This window comes from Saccopteryx leptura, chromosome 3 (assembly GCF_036850995.1).
Source record: "Saccopteryx leptura isolate mSacLep1 chromosome 3, mSacLep1_pri_phased_curated, whole genome shotgun sequence".
NCBI lineage: Eukaryota > Metazoa > Chordata > Mammalia > Chiroptera > Emballonuridae > Saccopteryx > Saccopteryx leptura.
This window is the reverse complement of record NC_089505.1, coordinates 291,283,220-291,301,239: the sequence shown is the minus strand read 5'-3', so window position 1 is coordinate 291,301,239 and position 18,020 is coordinate 291,283,220. Positions and strand designations below refer to the sequence as shown.

The window sequence follows — 18,020 nt, the reverse complement described above, 5'->3', positions numbered from 1 at the left end:
AGTACTGCTGGGAAATGGACCATGGTGAGACTGTGGCCCAAGGCAGGCCACTTTCTCCTTGCTATCAGGAAGCTGAGCTGAACCCCATTTCCTGAAGCTCGAGGCTTGCAGTGGGAGCAGTTCCCATTCATCTAACTAAGAAAGGGAGGTAGTAACTTACCTCTCCCCCGTTTTCTCCTAAAACATGTAAAGGCCTAGAAAAAGGTGTCCCCAAGAGCCAGGGGGAAGGTGCAGACCTACCGAAGCAGGGCTATGACTCAAATTATTGAGGGCAGAGCCAACAGCCTTGGGAAGATGTGCAGTCCATGCAGAGCGGGGGGGGGGGGGGGGGGGGGGGGGGACTTCTGCCTGTTCAGCAATGCCTTCTAAGCTGAACATACTAAATGGGAATTTTAAAGACTCAGAGCATTACTTCCTAGAAAGTAGAGACCCATTGCTCATTAATGTTTGGATTCTTTCTGTGTGTGGAAGGCAATGTCTTGCATATGATACATATTTAATATTTCCTAAACAAAGTATTTGAGACTGACCCATGGTGGCGCAGTGGAAAAGCGTCGGCCTGGAATGCTGAGGTCGCTGGTTCAAAACCCTGGGCTTGCCCGGTCAAGGCACATACAATAAGCAACCCATGAACAAGTAAAGTGAAGCAGCTATGAGTTGCTTCTCCCCCTGCCACACATACACCCACACTTACTCTCTCTATGTAAAATAAATCTAAAAAAAACTCCAAACAAACTTGAAGGGCTAATGAAACAAAAACACTAACAAGAAAAAGCTAAGACATTTACAAACTATCTCCTAAAAGGAAGTGACATCTGTTTTGAGGACTGGTGCAGTATCTCAGCCGGACACTGAGTGTGGAGCAGGGCCTCTTTCATGGAGGCCCAGCAGTGGCACAAACACTTTATGGGTCACTCTCCGTGCTGCGCTCTAACAGCCTACCACGGCCGGCTGCTCAGGGTGGCAGAACCTGTGTGACCCCAGGAAACTTTCAGTGAGTATCTAAACCTTGTTCTGCTTCCTAGGACATGACCCACCAGTCCTCAGAGTGGTAAGAAAGACTGTGTAGCACTTCTAATGCACTAAGTTGCTATATTACAAAACTGGAAAGGCATTCAGTTTTCCTTACCATCTCCCTTCAAGGTAGAAGACAACCTTACCATTTGTACTTTACAGATACAAAACCCAGGTCTCTCAAAAACAGAGGGACACCCAGCTCAGTGAGACCACCACAGAGGTCTCTCCCTTCTTTCTCATTGTGCACAAGCTCGACGAAGTACTACACACATGGCAACACATTCACCACTGAATCCATTTCATCCAAGTCACTTCTGCTCAGGAAAGACTACTGCATAATGGAAAAGAAAAACAATTATGTTCTAATGCGCCTATGACCTTCCAGTCTGTGCAGTAAGAAAGGGCAATGGTCAGAGCCCTGCATGTGTTATGCTGTCCCTGTTACAGGAAGTCACTGAGAGATGACAGGCACAGACATCTGAACAGACATTAAAAATATCTGGAAAGACTCACAAGAAATGAGTATCGTGGACATTTTAATCCTTACCCTTTTATACTTTTAGAATTATGAACTGTGACTATGCTACTCAGTAACAAATAAAAACCAAATAAACAAATAAAAACCAAATTGAAAAATGAAAAAATTACCATAAGAGGTAAGATGACAACGACTGAAAACAAGAAACCACACTACTTTTCACATACAAGAGAAATGGAGGCTTATGCATTTTATTTAACAAATTCAGGTCACAGAATATTTGTAACATAATCCCTGTATTTGCTGTATGCTTATATCCTGAGGAAAAAGGAAGTAATGCTTGACAAGAAATGTTTTCCGGGCCTCCTTTATAAAATCCTCAGTTATCGTCTCCTTCTGACATTAGGATTGTATCTGCAAAAGAAAGAAACATGTTCAACAAGATGGGATAAAGGATGAAGTTCCTCCACTTGTAAAGTTAAAGGCTTTCAAAATACTGTCACATGTTAGCAAACAGAGTGAGAGTGCCAATTTTATCCCTGGAATCATGTATTTAAGCACTGATATTTTTACTTTCACTTATCCTTTCAATGTTGCTTTGATGAATATTTAATAAAAATAAAGAATCATCAACAAACAAAATGTATAAAAGGCACTAAAATAAATTTTAAAAAGTTTCAAATTAATGGTTATATTTATTGAGCATGGCTTCAAACAGTTTCTCCACCCCCCCAAATTAAAGTATACCATTTGCACAAAAGACCAATAACGAGCCTCAAATATAATTATTTCACAAAATTTTCTCCGATAGCAATTAAACAAATGTAGCTGGACAAATAGACCGTCTCATTTGCCTACTTAGGAAAAATCAGCACTGTTTGTCAACATTTTGACCAATGATTAATATTGCCAATAATAAAATTAAAGAATCAAATCAGCTGTAAAACAGACTAAAGAATTTATTACCCTCTGCATTTTGCTTTAAGTAAGTTTGGGAAAATGTTATTCTGCCCTATCCAGTATATCCACTATTTACCTACAATAGAGTATTTTATGAGTGAGAGCAAATTGTTTTAAGCTTTGTTGGGCCTGTAAAAATGCTAAAAATGTTAAATCAGAGTTAAATTGTAATTATGCGTTATAACTCCACTAAACTTCCCACAAGAACCTGCTTTGAAATTCTAATTCAGCCTCTAGTTTTTATACATGTGCCAATTAAAACTCAACAAATGGTCTGATATTCTACTTAATTCAAAACCATTCATAATTCCACTCAGATGTGAAAATTTCACAAATGTATCACCCAAATTCACCCAGCTCAGTAACTTTCTTTTACCTGAATGCCTCCAAACAAATTTTAAATATCCTGTGTGGTATGGTACATCTGAAATCAACCCCAAACTCTGAAACCTTACCTAGTAAACCCAACTGAGAGGTGCTCAGGTAGTAAAAAGCAACATTAAAAACAAAGCACTTAGAGGAGGGGCACAAAGAAAACCAGTTAGAAGGTGACAGAAGACAACTGGACTTTGGGTGATGGGAATGCAGCATCATCAAATGTCAAAATAACCTAGAGACATTTTCTCTGAACATATGTGCCCTGATTTATCAATGTCACCCCATTAAAATGAATTAAAAAAAAACAAAACACAAAAACACAAGGCACTTGACCACGGCCAGTTAGCTCCATCATTTATAGCATCATCCTGAAACACCAAAGTTGTGGATTCGATTTCTGGTCAGGGCACGTACAGGAAGCAACCAACGAGTGCACAGCTAAGTGAAACAATACATTAATGCTTCTTTTCCCCACTCCCCTTCTGCTCTGTGTCTCTCTAAAATCAATCAACTTTTTAAAAAATATGTAGGTAAAGGAACTAGGTCTTTATTTCTAAGGACAGAAGAAAAAGAAATATTTAATCTCTATGAACAGAACTAAATTTTATAAACATCTCTCTAAGATTCATGAGAAAGCTGAAATTCAACTTTACCTGAAGAGTTCATCAGCAAGAGATTCTTCTTTTGCACGTTGTTTTTGCACCTGTAAAGATTAACATACTTTCAAACATTTGCTCAATGATGCGTGTGCAGTTAAGGAACCACAATGCTGGTGTCCAGTCACTTTTGGGTTTCCACATCCAGGCAGGCTCCAGGTCGAGTTCTGGCTCTACGTCTCCCCCGTCAACAGGCCCCTCCCATTTTGCCAAGGGTACTGCAAAGTCCTCTAATAAAGCAACCCGACCAGCCAATCTGCTCTCAAAGGCAGCGACGTGGAAGCTGGCTGCTGAGTTTCCGAACACTGTCCCCAGCAGAGCCCTTGCACTCGGTGAAACCTGTGTTGAGGTCACAGCTCTGATGAAGGGGCTGAGCAGGCAATACGCACTCCACCTCTGACCAAAGCAGCTCTCCAGGTCAAGCAGCTTCCTTCCTCACTGTCCCAAACTAGGGCTCAGAAGCTGCTGCTGTTGTCAAGTGCCAAACGCTACAGAATATTAATATTTTAGGAAATTTAAAGAACATTTTATTAATTTGGGCTAAGCGTGCAGAAGGATTTTGTGACCCCTATGGGGGAGGGGTCAATGGCTAGCCAGGTGTAGGGAGAAAGGAATTAAATCTTTTCTTGAGCTAATGGACCATTTGCAGGCATTTGTCCCTATGGAAACCACCCTTCCTCTCCTGAAAGCATGTAATTAATGTATGTATCTCTAAACAAAAGGTATAAACTTATGTGTGATGTCAGGTTTTCTCCCCTCCCATGTATAATTAGGAGTATATAAACAGCCCCTGAACTGTTTTTGGGGGCTGCACAATTTGGGTCTGTTGCCCTGTGTCAGCCATATGCAGCCGGCATATTTAATAAATTTCCTCCTTTAATAAAATTTTTCAAAAACTTAATTTGGACTACGTGCCTCTACAACACCAGTGGATTTGTGGATTTAGATACTTTACAACACTGCTGACCTACTTCACCCACAAAGCAATTTTAAGCTCAAACTTGCCACACTCCTAAAGCCCTTCCAGAGTAAGGGCCAGCAAAGCCTGTGCTAGGGCCCCTTCCTGAAGGCCAGCTGTGACCTGGCCAGCTGCCTTCTCCCACTGACCAGAGCAGACAGACCCCCCCACAGCCACTCCTGTCTGCTCCCTTGCTTCTCCGCTCCTCTTTGTGACCCCGCATGCCAGTCACAACTGAATCAGAGGGGAGAACCAACAAAACACACAAAACCCCAGACTCACCACTAATAAATGCCCTGTGACTCCCTCTGCTTTTGTCCATGCCCCTCCCTCAATCCCCAGATTACCTCTTCTCTCCTCTTCCCACACCTGACCATGTTTCAAGGACCATTTACTCAACAACTATTCAGTGCCCTCCTTCATTTAAAAGTGGGCTACTAAGAGGATAGTTGGGTCTCAAATGTAGAGAACCCAGTAAATACAAAACTGTTGTTAAAGGTGTATCAGAAAAGTTCCTTGAGATGGAAGTGCTGTGTCTGCAGGGGAGCACACCGTGCTGAGCGCTAGGGACCAAGGAGACGCACTGCGGTGTACTGACTGTTACTGACTCTGGGCTAAGGACACTGCAGGCAAGCAGGTCACCTGACAGGGAGGACAGAGGTGGAGGAGGAACAAATAAATACACACATACACACACCTTGATCTTCACAGCAGGAGGCCAAAAAACAGCTGCAAGATTCAAAACATGCAGATGGACACAAACACTGGTTCGGAGCCGGCAGTGTTTCTCACACCCAAGCCGTAGGGGCGCTCAGGGGGTGAAGCGTGCTGAGGGTGCGCAGGGCCGCGAAGGCAGCAGGTCAGCGCCACCTCCTCCTGCCACTCCCCTCCCAGCTCCTGGCCCTACCTCCCAGGCCCTCCGTCAACAGATGTCTGTACCGTTCACGTAATCATCAAATGGAAAATGTGGGGCTGTATGATTTTAGCTTCTTCATTCTTCTGTGAACCACCATGATTCTTTGGAATGCACATTTATAAACTACTAAAGCCAAGTATTGTTTCAAGAAAGAAAGAGAAGATGTGACTCCATTCTTCCATCTTTGACAGTCGATATTCTGAGTGACTTTCCTAACAATTTTTTTATTATAAAAGCATTTTAGAAAACAATTTGTTGATGCCTACATGAAACCCACAATAAAGCAAAATAGAAACCCTGAGAAGTTCCCATGTAGCACAACCAGTGGGGCTCTGCTCTGACGTCTGTGTGTGTGGGGAGCAACATGAAGGAAAATCCAGACGGGGTCAAGGTTGACAAAGGGGTAAACTCCACAACACAAAAGGCAAAGATACACACCTGTCCTGGACCCTGGCATGGGGTGAAGGGAAAAATAACAACTCTCACATCGTGCATGAGACAAGCTTTCTCTCAGGTTTCAAAGCCAAGCACACATAAACCACCGGGGTGACCAAAACGTCCAATGTGGAGACTACACTGGCCTCATGGTAGAACAAGACTACCAAACACAAACATATCTTCTCTGGAGGAAATAAACCTGAACTCAGGACACAGGGATTCCCACTGATCAAGTTCCGAGGAAAATGAGAGTACACACTCATAGGTCACAGAGTATATGCTTGGAAACAAGGCACCATAAGGAGAACTAGCAGAAATAGGTGACAAATATTCGAGGTATTGGTATCATCCAGCAAAGAATATAAGAGGAGTTTAAAAACAGCAGCAAGGAACAAAAAATATTTAGAAATGAGTAAAACAGATTTCCAGAAATGAAAAACTGTAACAGGTTAAATGAAAACTCAATGAATAAATGGAATACAAACCAGATTAGAGAAGAGGAAAGGCCTGAACTGGAAAACAGTGTGCAGAAATGATCAGAAACATAAAGCAGGTATGTACTTACAGAACTCTAAAGCAATTTCAATATCAAAGTTATGCTGCTGGTCCTACTTGTAGGGTTTAAAACAGTATGAATTGATTATATAAGTATAAAGTGCACAGAAAAGCTCTAATACATATTTGATCAGAAACCTCTCTGCTTGCATTATGCATATAAATATGAGTGAGATGATAAAATGATTGGGATTTGCCTTAAAATGCTCCAGAAAGAAAAGCAGTTTGGAAATGGAGTGGATAAAGCAAGACGTGCAAAGTGCTGACACTTGCCGAAGCTGTGCGTGGCTGTTTTACTATTCTCTTTACTTGGTGTGTATTTGAAAAGTTTTCCTAATAAAAACCTTGAGAACCTAAACTAAACATTATAGCTCATTAGTACTCAACTATTAATAATACCTAACAATTTATCTTACCTTCTCAAAACTTAGAAAGACTCTTTGGAGAAAAATGAGACAAATCAGTAACAACCACCCAGGAAAGGGGGCATTAAGATAAGTTTCCCTCAGCAAGCAGCTGTGTATAAAACTGACTTTAAAGCCCTCCCCCCCACCTTCCAGAGGCTGTACTCAAGTATCATTAAACCAAAGTATAAACGTATAACCACAGATAATGAAGTTAGACCTTTCCTAACACTGCATATAAAAATTAACTCAAAATGAATCTAGGATCTAAATGTAAGCTAAAACTAGAGCTTCCTGCCCTGGCCGGTTGGCACAGTGGATAGAGTGCTGGCCTGGAGCCTGAACAGCCCGGGTTTGATCCCTGGTCAGGGCACATGAGAAGTGGCCATCTGCTTCTCTTCCCCTCCCTTTCCCTTTTCTCTTTCTGTCTCTTCCCCTCTCGCAGCTAGTGGCTCGACTGGTTCGAGCATTGGCTTTAGGTGCTGAGGATAGGTTGGATGATTCGAGCATCAGCCCCAGACAGGGGTTACTGAGTGAATTCCGGTTGGGGAGCATGCAGGGGTCTATCTCCCCTCCTCTCACTTAAAAAAAACAAAACTATAACCTCCTGACATCAAATTTGGAAATGATTTCTTGGATACAACACCAAAACATAGGCAATAAAAGAAAAAAAATAGATAATTGGACTACTTTTGTGCATCAAATTACACAATCAATAAAGAGAAAAGGCAACCCAGGGAATGGGAGAAAATATTTGCAAGTCATATATCAGAAAAGGGATTAATATCCAGGCCATATAAAGAGCTCCTATAACTCAACAACAAAATATCTGATTAAAAATGGGAAAAGACTTGAATAGACATTTCTCAAAAGATGATATACAAATGGTCAATAGGCATAAGAGAAGATGTTCAATATCATTAATCACTAGGGAAATAAATGCACATCAAATGAGATACTACCTCATACCCACTGGGATGGTTACTAGCAAAAAACAAAAACACCCACCCCCCAGAAAAGAACAAGTGCTAGATAGTTAGAACCTGTGCATTGTTGATGGGAATGTGAGAATGTATAATGGTGCAGTTACTATTGAAAACAGTATAAAATTCTTTAAAGTAAATATAGAAGGAAAGAGAAAGAGACATTAGAAAAAAACAGAAAAAAGGTAATATTCAAGAAAAGAGGATTCTCAGAACTATTGACAGTTCCTAAATTTAAAAAGCCCAGTCCTTTCACTATATTGACATATTTGTAATGCCTATTCCTCAATGACTATATAGTCATCCTTTTAATAGTTATCCTTTAGTTTCTTTTTAAATTTTTGTGAGTTCTCTTTTTCTTTTAGTTAAGCCTCTTCTCCTTTTACATTAGGATGCAAAGTTAACTCATTTGTTAGGTCCCATTTTTAAAATAAATACCGTATTTTTTCACTCCATAAGATGCACTTTTCTCCAAAAAAAGTAGAGTGAAAATGCCCCTGTGTCTTATGAAGCGAAAAATATGGTATTTTATCAAATATTTTAACACACCATTTGGTTCAGAACTTTTTTTTTCTTATTTTCCTCTTTAAAACCCGAGGTGTGACTTATGGTTGGATGTGTCTTATGGAGCGAAAAATTCGGTAAATCTGTAAGTCCTTTTAAAAAGTGTGACGGAAAGGCACAAATTAATCTCAATGTTGTGTAGTTCAGGAATTTCCCTGAATAACTAACCTCAGGTCACTTAAGTCTGGTTTTAAGAAGAATTTACTCTAAGGAAATTACAGGGAATCAAAATGCAAATCAACAAGTTAGCAGGTCTCACTTCCTACTCACCTCCATTTCCTGCCTTAACCACTCTTCCAACTCCGTATTCTTTCTAGCATTATGAGCTATTAGAGCTGATCCTGTAATGACCTGTGGACGTTGTCTTGCTCCAGGAAATGCAACCTGTTAAATAGAAGGGTAAATGCGTTATCAAATTAAGACATTTACGTAAAGGCTTTAAAAAAGCCAGGATTGTAAATCTTATGTACCGTAAGTGCAGGCAGTCCACAGAGAGATGTGTATGTGGTACCACTGACAGTGCGTGAGACATCAGTAACTGTTAGAGCCACAAGTTTGTGCCCTATTCTTTTACTATTATTATACCCAGGTTTAGATACATAACTGGGATTTATGTTCCAAGAAAATTTAAGATTTTGAATTTGGAGGTTTGACTCAAAAATGACCTTAGCTCATTATCCAATTAAAGTGACTCAAGGTGAACACAGACACAATAAGGTATTATATTGTGTTCTAAAGATTTTAAAGCTTAAGTCCTTTCTAGTCCTTATGAATATTCAAGTAGTCAAACTTTCTAATTTATACATCCCTAGAAAGAGATGTTGCAGAAGGCAACAGTTTATACTTTTAATTGAAATTTTAATTGCTTACAAATAAAGAAGTACTTAAAAAATAATGTGAAAATGCAGAACAAGCACACTGGTAATGCTGTATTTAAGGAGTAATAAACCCTTAATATTTATGGACATTTAAATTTCCAATATAGGAACTGGAGAGAAAATGTCAAATTTGGTTCCATCATTATCCCGTATTTTAAAAGTACAAATATAACTGTCATTGATCTGGGCATATAAGGAGACCTCAGGTGCAATGGCTCAGTAAATAGTTCTATTCCTGGTCAGGGCACACAGGAGACTGACCATCTGCTTCTCTTCCCTTCCGCTCACCCCTCTTCCTCTCTCTTCCCTTCTTGCAGGCTGTGGTTCAACTGGTTTGAGCATCAGCCAAGGGTGGTGAGGATAACTTGGTTGATTTGAGCAACAGCCCTAGACAGGAGTTGCTGGGTGGATTCTGGTCAAGGCACATGCGAGAAGCTGTCTATCTCCCCTCCTCTCACTTAAAAAAAAAAATCTCAGACAAATTCTCTCATTAGAGCTATTCAAATTAAACATCTTTTCTACAAATTTTGGGTTGAATTTCTCTTCTACTCTCAAAAAACTTCCTTGTCAAGGATATTAATACCTTTAAGGGTTTTAATTTTTTCCAAACTACTTCCCACAAGTTCATACTGCTTTATATCTCTTCACCACCCTGTGCCAACAGTGAAGAGTATTACTTTTCCTTTGGTAACTTCATTAACAAAAAATAGTATGCCTTCTGGAATGTGATTTAACAATGAGATTCTGTAACAGGATACTGAACATGAAGTAAGCAGGCGACAAGAAAGCCCGTGCTCTTCATGAGCTGGGGTTGTGGGCTGGGAAAGGGTAAGCAAGCCTTGTGATGGACAGATTCCCATCTTCCACTCTCAGTAGAAGAGATGCTTTCTTTTCTACGGAGTTTAAAACCCTGCAGCGTTTGCCATGTAGGTAGAAAAGTAACTAAACTGAGAAATGTTAATAGTGGCTCATATTAGAGGGAAAAGCTCCAATACCTCATGGTCAAAGCCAGAATCTTAAAGATCATGGTCTAGAAATAAGTTGTTTCCACAGAAACCACTTGAAAAAAAATCACTACTGTATTCTCATCAAATGCATAAGCAAAAGCTAGCAGTCAGTAGCAGGGTTACAGATGGAAGCAAACATCACAGAACAGACATAGAAAAATAGACTGGGTCAGAAGTATTCTTTTAAGCACATGGATAAAACAATGATCTTATCAGTTCCTAAAAGAGGAGGAACTCAGGTCTGATAGTGATACTCAGTGTACATATTCACATTTTATTTTAGATATACACGCAATAAAAAAATGCCTAGTTTTTTTATTGAATGCCGTATTTTCAACAAACCCATTATCTTCATAAAGAATCCCTTCAGGTAGTCATAGATCAGTATTAGGGCTGAAAGGACTCTATCAGTACAGCCAAATGCCTGCTGATTACATTGGAAAAACGAGGTAAATACAAACTTTAAAGAATCCAGTCTTAATGAAGTCTGTTTCATTCTAGGTATTCCATATATTAATTGTCAGTTCATGTTTTAAGCAGAAGTAACAGCGTCAGTTTTCAACATGAATTGCTTCTATTACTAGTTAGTATCAACAGCACTTCTAAAAACATTTCAAACACGGCCCACTTGTGATATTTTCAGTTAGAGGAATATGTACCTTTCTGAATCTCTTGAAATTCTTTCCTGGATGACAATCATCACTCACATGGGGTGCATTTCTGGAGGCAGAGTTGCTGACCACCAGCGATCTAAACTCAGTCAGTAACACCTTCCCTGGAGGCATCTCCCCGTCATCCTGAAGCCTGTCATTGCTCTTACATGGGGTAAGAGGGATGGACAGAAGAAAAAGAAAAATTACTTGTCATTTAGGGGTCTACAAAACAGAAGTCCAAATACCTTAAAAAACAGTTAAAAAGGTTTATTTCTGGCACCTGAACTCTGGTATTTGGAATCAAATTATATCTATTTCAAAACCAGAAAACTGTTTGTTCAAGTACTTTATAACTTTAGAAACACTTATAACATACTAACCTATCACAGGCTAAAAACCATATAGTATTTTTAACTTAGTAGCCTATTTTAATAAATATCATCTCAACAAACAATTTATCATGTTGCAAGAAATCTCAGTACTGTCTGCAATGTCTGCTAAAACCATACTCCAAGATTATTATACAATCCATTACACAAGTTCTTATCTACTATATTTAAGCTTTCTTAGATTTAGTAATTTGTATTTTTTTATTATTCCTGACACCTCAGAAAATCAATAATTAATTCTAGACACACTACCTTCTTAACTGAGAGCCACTTTTTCATTCTGAATGAATAGTTACCAGATCAGCCTGAAGGTCCCTTTCTGTGGCACACTGAGACTGTATCATTTGTTACTGACAGTTACACATCAACATTGCTACAGCTGTTCAGGCTGACCAGTTTTTTAAACTGCTTTTATGTATTTTCATAAGAAAGCTGATAATAGGATTAAGATAAAGTCAGGGAAAGAAGGAAAAAAAAGAAAAATCAAAAGAAAAGGTTCATCTGATCAGCCTATAACCAGGAACTCTAACGAAATAACAATGGTCTTAATCTTTTATACTGTGTTGTAGAGTTTAGAAGATTTTCAATCCATTACTCGACTTGATAGAAACTACAGCCCTGTTGGAAGAGTGTCAACTTGATTTTATTTATATAAACAAGACCTGAGGTTCATAAATGTGAAAAATGACTTGTTCAAGGTCACTTATGATGGAGCAGAGGCAGGAAATTATACTCAAGCGTTTCTCCATGCTCTTTTTGCTATATTATGGTTATATGATCTCCCTGTTTCCAGAGGAGGTATGAGACCAAAATATAGGAAGAGAAATAATTAATCCCAAGAATGTACCCTGACAGAAACTGCTGAGATGATGGATCCATATAGGTAAAATCTTTATAAAAATTAAATTAAAAATATTTCCTCACAGACAGTTCTTCTTTTGTTGACCATAGTAATTCTTTCTTGATCTCACGTTTCTTCCCAACTTCATTTTCTTGCTAAAGAAAAAATATTGTTCAGAAAAGTTATAAAATGTTACCTTTCTGAAAAACGCAGATATTTATGCTTCTGGCCAGTTATTTGACTTTCAAGTACCTTTCTAGAGAAATGATGGGATGGGAATAGAAATATATGTAGAAACGTTCTGTAGTATGAGTTAGTCATAAGAGCAAAGAGCTGGAAGCTATCTAAGTTCCTATAAGTTATATATGTAAGACATATTTAATAATGTGAGAAATGATCACAATATAAGTACATAAAATGGCTATAAAATTGCATTAACAGTGGATTCCAAGTTTGAAAACATGATTTAAAAAGAGAAACAACAAAATATAACTACAGTTATCCGCAGACAGGGTCATCAACAAATTGTCATTTTATTTTCTATACTTCTACATTATTTTATATTACATTTACAGTTAAAAATAAGAACACTTTTAAGGGATCCTGTCTAAATTTGTTTAGAACTGAACTTTAAATCACCCTTGATGAAAGAAAGCAGGGCTACTTTAATCATTCGAGCTGTTTCTCTGTAATAAACTGGAGACCTCCTTGTACATACTTTCCTTCACATTCATGTACCCAGACCGCGCTCTAGAGCGTATTTACACAGATGGCTTTCTAACACTTTCAGTGAAAACTACAATCCCTCTGGATACAACAGAGGGCAGACTGTTTTACATCAAATTTTCAATGATTCAGTAATAAAAATTAAGAAACATTTCAGTAAGAAAGTAGGAAAGAAGGGGCAGGGAAACAGGAGCACTTTGCACTTGCTTAGGGACGACAGTTTTCACATCTGTGTCGACCAGTGGTGAGATTGGAAGTGTCTACTCCCAGTCTGTCAGGTGCCTTTCCTGAGCACTCCCACAGCTGTCTCCCAATGCCAGCTGTTTTCAAAGCCAACGTTTCACTCCCTGCACTTTCTCCCCACCCTGCCCCACACCTTCAGATGTGCTCATCCTCTTGAGCAGGTTTTATTTCTTTTCTCAGAGACACTACAACCTACCCCAGTCACTCGAATTTACCCCAGCAGGGTAACCACCCTGACAAGTTACTTAACACCTCCTACTGTCAGCGTCCCAACCTGTTCAGTGCGTCAAGGCTTCCCTGCTGCCTGCTGTACCAGGACTGAGGGCGCTGGAAGGTGCTACAGTTACTGGAGGGGAGGAAAGCTTAACTTGGAAAAGGAGGTGGAATGAGGTGAAAGAGAGCTACTGTGCAGACAGTGGGTGCTGTCAGGAAGAGGCATGTTAACAAGGGTGCCAAGACATGTTTGCGTTTATGAAAGCTAAAGACTGAATGTAAGGCTGAGGCTCAGGCCCAGCTGTCAATTACATCAGCATGAGCTCACAGGAGTGTCTAGCCCAGACATGGCCAACATGCGGCCCGTGATTAAATTTTTAATATTCTCTGCTACTTTAAAATCTCAGCTACTCAGAAGCGGAAGCGTCTTTGATTATTGGAAATCGAGATATTTAAGAAGATAGTGATATGTGGAAAAGAATTCCGCGTGTGACTAATCTAGGGTTAACTTACAATAAATTGGTCGAATGGATTCGTGATACTTCTTTATTTTTTTAAAAAAATTCCATTATAAAGATTTACAACTTTTGTAATCATCTGTACTTGGTATGAACTGTTTGACTTTTAGTGGCGATTTGAAACCCACATTCTTTTAGGCGGAGTTTGCCAGTGCGCACCCAAGGTCAAACGATTCGTTATTTTTGTAGTCAAGTGTGCTAAATCAAGTGGCACTGTAGCATAGACAATAGCTGCAGTTGATAACTGAAAACGTGTCCAGGCTGTCTGTAAAACGAAATAATTGTTTTATTTGCCTTATAATCCCTTCAAGCTCATTCTATTAATTAAATATTGTTTCGATTGTGATACAGTTTGGATATTTATATGGTATGTAATTATATTTTAATTAAAATAATAGTGTATATTAAAATTTTTTCACTCACGTTTATTCATAAACAAATTACATAATAAAATTTTGTTTACTTAAATGAATCATTTTTGTATTTAACATTTTTAAATTTTAATATTTCGTCCTGCCTGTGAAAAAAGTTTTCTTTCTAATCTGGCCTGGGGGCAAAAACCATTGGCCACACCTGGTCTAGCCCATAGCTTCTACTTCAGCTTAGAGAGACTCTCATGTACATGTCAGACTACGTTTACATCCAAACAGGAAAATGGCAGCTCTACCATCAACATACTTTAGAAATTGGTTTTCCGAAATATAACTAAGGAATCTACCTTCTGAAAACTGCAGAATATGTTTAAATGAAAAGATTCTTTCTGATAATCACTTCTGAAGCTAGGAATATTAAGTGCAATTTCTTTTACTTAAAATTTTTAAAAATTTTTGTATTTTTCCGAAGTGAGAAGTGGAGGGCAGCTGACAGACAGACTCCCGCATGTGCCCTACAGGGATCCACCTGGCATGCCCACCAGGGGGCAATCCCTGGCCCATTTGGGGCATTGCTCCACTGCAATCAGAACCATTCTAGCGTCTGAGGTGGAGGCCATGGAGCCATCCTCAGTGCCCGGGGCCAACTTTGCTCCCATGGAGCCTTGGCTGCAGGAGGGGAAGAGAGAGAGAAAAAGGAGAGGGGGAAGAGTAGAGAAGCAGATGGGCACTTTTCCTGTGTGCCCTGTCCGGGAATTGAACCCGGGACTTCCACACGCTGAGCCGACACTCTACCGCTGAGCCAACCGGCCAGGGCAAGTACAATTTCTTTCATCCACAAGCAACCACAAGGACTTTCAGACATTTTAAATTCTTAAGTGACAAAAATGAAAGAATTAAAAATGATCTTACATTGTCTGAGTAAGGTTAATGAATTGTACCCACATCAATTCCCTGATACATACTGTAGTTATGTAAGATATTACAATTAGGGGAAACAGGGTAAAAGGTACATGGAATCTCTATATATTCTCTATGACAGCACATAAATCAACAATTACCTCAAAATAAAAAGATTTTAAAAATTATCTTACATTGAAAGTAAAAATACTTTTGTAATAAGCTTGTTACTAAGAAATTACAGTGCTAGAATACAGTGATTTAACTTTCAGCATATCAAAAGGTGTGCCACAAATTGCTATTCACTCTCCAAAAGTCTATGCAATATATTTATTTTGTACCATGTTTACTCAGAATGTCATGAATTCTGAAATAGTAAAATAAGGACAAAGGAAATTATGCTACAGAATAAAATAAGAAAATAATATTCCCTAATATATTACCTATCATGTAAACTTTGGCATTAATGTGAAAGATCTCAGGTCCACAAAAGACCTAATGGTCCCGCATCTCTGGGCCTGGTGTGCACTTCCTGTCTCTCCCAGCCTGGCTCTAATGCCTACTTCCTGGTGACATGAGCCCTGGGAGAAAAAGCAGTCAAAGGAGATAGTTAGGAAGATTAATTAGCAGTTGTATAGGAAGCACCAAAGAGTTCTGTGACTAAAACCACAACCATTTCACACAGAGATGTGACCACTGAGCAGTGGACCAATCAGAAAGAACTGAAGGAAAAGGAAAAAAAAGGCTATTAAAAAAGGATTAACATATGTAACAGGACAAGATGGCAAGAGAAAGAAAACAAAAACATATCAGAAAAATGTTAGAAACAAATACAGGAAGAAATGGTAGCACGAGGCAAATGTACTCCCAAATGTGAGGCCACAGTAACAGAACTAAACATTTAACACAGGGGTCCCCAAACTTTTTACACAGGGGGCCAGTTCACTGTCTCTCAGACCGTTGGAGGGCTGCCACATACAGTGCTCCTCTCACTGACCACCAATGAAAGAGGCGCCCCTTCCATGGGGGGAGGGGCTGGATAAATGGCCTCAGGGGGCCGCATGTGGCCCATGAGCTGTAGTTTGGGGACTCCTGATTAACATATTAACAAGCCTGAACAGGTTCTGGAACAGGCTGGAGCTAATGTGACACTGTAAATTCACAGCGTAAGATGAATGAACTCCACTCTATGGAGACATAATTTTAGTGAACTTGGCTACAAAATCATCCTTTGTATTCGCCACATGCCACGTTAAACAACTTGGCTCTCCACTGTGGTGGCAATTGCTCAGTGACCTATAGGATACCTTACCACTTGGTTCAATTAATCTCTCACTGACAGTCAATCTAAATCTCTAATAAAAGATCCCTGGTCTCTGACGTCCTCAATCCAGCTAGAAGGTGTCTCAGTATCTCTCTTCTTTCTTTTTACAATGATGAGTTCCTTAGGGACTTTAGGGACAACCATGTGCCAAACTTAAAGTATCTCCCAGACTCTCTTGGAGACTGGAGAAGTATGGATGGGTAGTGGAGTAGACCATGCCTAAATTCTGGCCAATAACTCAAGTCATCAAGTAGGGCTTCCGATGAAGCTCCTTAGAAAGTGGGGAGAATGCAAGGGGAAAGGCTTCATGCTGCCCTCTCTCCGCCGTGTTTCCTCCGGCTGAGGCAGCTTTCTCGCAGAGCATGGAACTGCTCACCTCCTGTCGTTACTTCTGGGCTTCTTTCAGAGGGAAAAAATTACCCTGTCTTATTAAAGCCACCGATTTTAGAATATAAAAACCGCAAAGGAAATCTAACTAATACAAAAAGGGAGCTTTTCTGGGAAGAAAGCTCACTGTGCTGAGGCAGGACCTCCGGGCTCTGGTCTGGGAAGCCATCTGTAGAAAGCTCACCTGGTGGTGCTGAGGGAGCTGCTCCACACAAGGGCGCCTGGGACCCACTCCTGAGAAATAGTAATGGGGAGTCTCTCCCTCATGTGAAGATGCCAATATACAGGCCAAGTAGGATGCCACTTTTTTCTTTCAATAATAGTTATTCACTCATATAGTGCATGATACCCATCATGTTCTCAATAACCACTATACCTCCCAACCACTTAATCCTCATCCTGTTACTGAATCCTGTCCTTAACCTGTAGCTGTTTCTAGGAGGGAGGATCATGCCTAGTCATGAATGGGAGCAGGGCTAACAGACCAAGATCGGAAATAAGAACATGACATTTTGATTTCATGAGGTCTGTGCTCTCATCTAATGTGCTAACTTGTCTACAGATAGGTGACTTAACTGGTGCATAAAACAGAAAGTAGTATGAAAAGATTTTTTAGAACAAAGTGGGCAAGACAATTATCAACATGCATAAAAATAGGACATTAAAGATCAAAATGAAAAAGAACTCCTACTGATGTTATACATGTTTTATCCTAAAAATTTATTGAGTAGATACTTTGTTTCTGTCGTTACTTCCTGTATTAGGCATCTCCTATACTTATAGTCATGGCCAAATGTTTGATACAATAGTATAGACTAGAAATCTATTAAACAATCATGAATAATAGCTTTACTAGCTGTCATTTATTATATAGTCAAAGAATTTCTGTATTTTTAACATTTACCTATCAACCCTCAAATTCTTTTTTTTTTTTTTTACAAGGACAGAGAGAGTCAGAGAGAGGGATAGACAGAGACAGACAGGAACGAAGAGAGATGAGAAGCCTCAATCATCAGTTTTTCGTTGCGACATCTTAGTTGTTCATTGATTGCTTTCTCACATATGCCCTGACTGTGGGCCTTCAGCAGACCGAGTAACCCCTTGCTCAAGCCAGCGACCTTGGGTCCAAGCTGATAAGCTTTGCTCAAACCAGATGAGCCCGTGCTCAACCTGGTGACCTCAGGGTCTTGAACCTGGATCCTGCACATCCCAGTTCGTCTCTCTATCCACTGCACCACCACCCAGTCAGGCAACCCTCAAATT

At 39.7% G+C, this 18,020-nt stretch overlaps 1 protein-coding gene across 6 annotated transcripts in view; it reads right to left on the bottom strand.

Annotated features, from left to right (window-relative positions):
- Positions 1–1,735: 1,735 nt before the first annotated feature.
- NBN (nibrin) overlaps positions 1,736–18,020 on the bottom strand; it is a 44,091-nt gene continuing 27,806 nt past the window's right edge. For 5 of the 6 annotated variants that reach the window (XM_066378765.1, XM_066378766.1, XM_066378769.1 and 2 more), the window contains 5 exons: positions 12,159–12,230; positions 10,852–11,007; positions 8,578–8,691; positions 3,487–3,536; positions 1,736–1,909 (listed from right to left, as the gene is read on the bottom strand). In XM_066378765.1, the coding sequence (XP_066234862.1) occupies positions 1,879–1,909; positions 3,487–3,536; positions 8,578–8,691; positions 10,852–11,007; positions 12,159–12,230 (423 nt within the window). In that variant the 3' untranslated portion in view covers positions 1,736–1,878. The remainder of the gene's footprint in view (positions 1,910–3,486; positions 3,537–8,577; positions 8,692–10,851; positions 11,008–12,158; positions 12,231–18,020) is intronic. The other variant, XM_066378767.1, reaches the window with a different exon arrangement.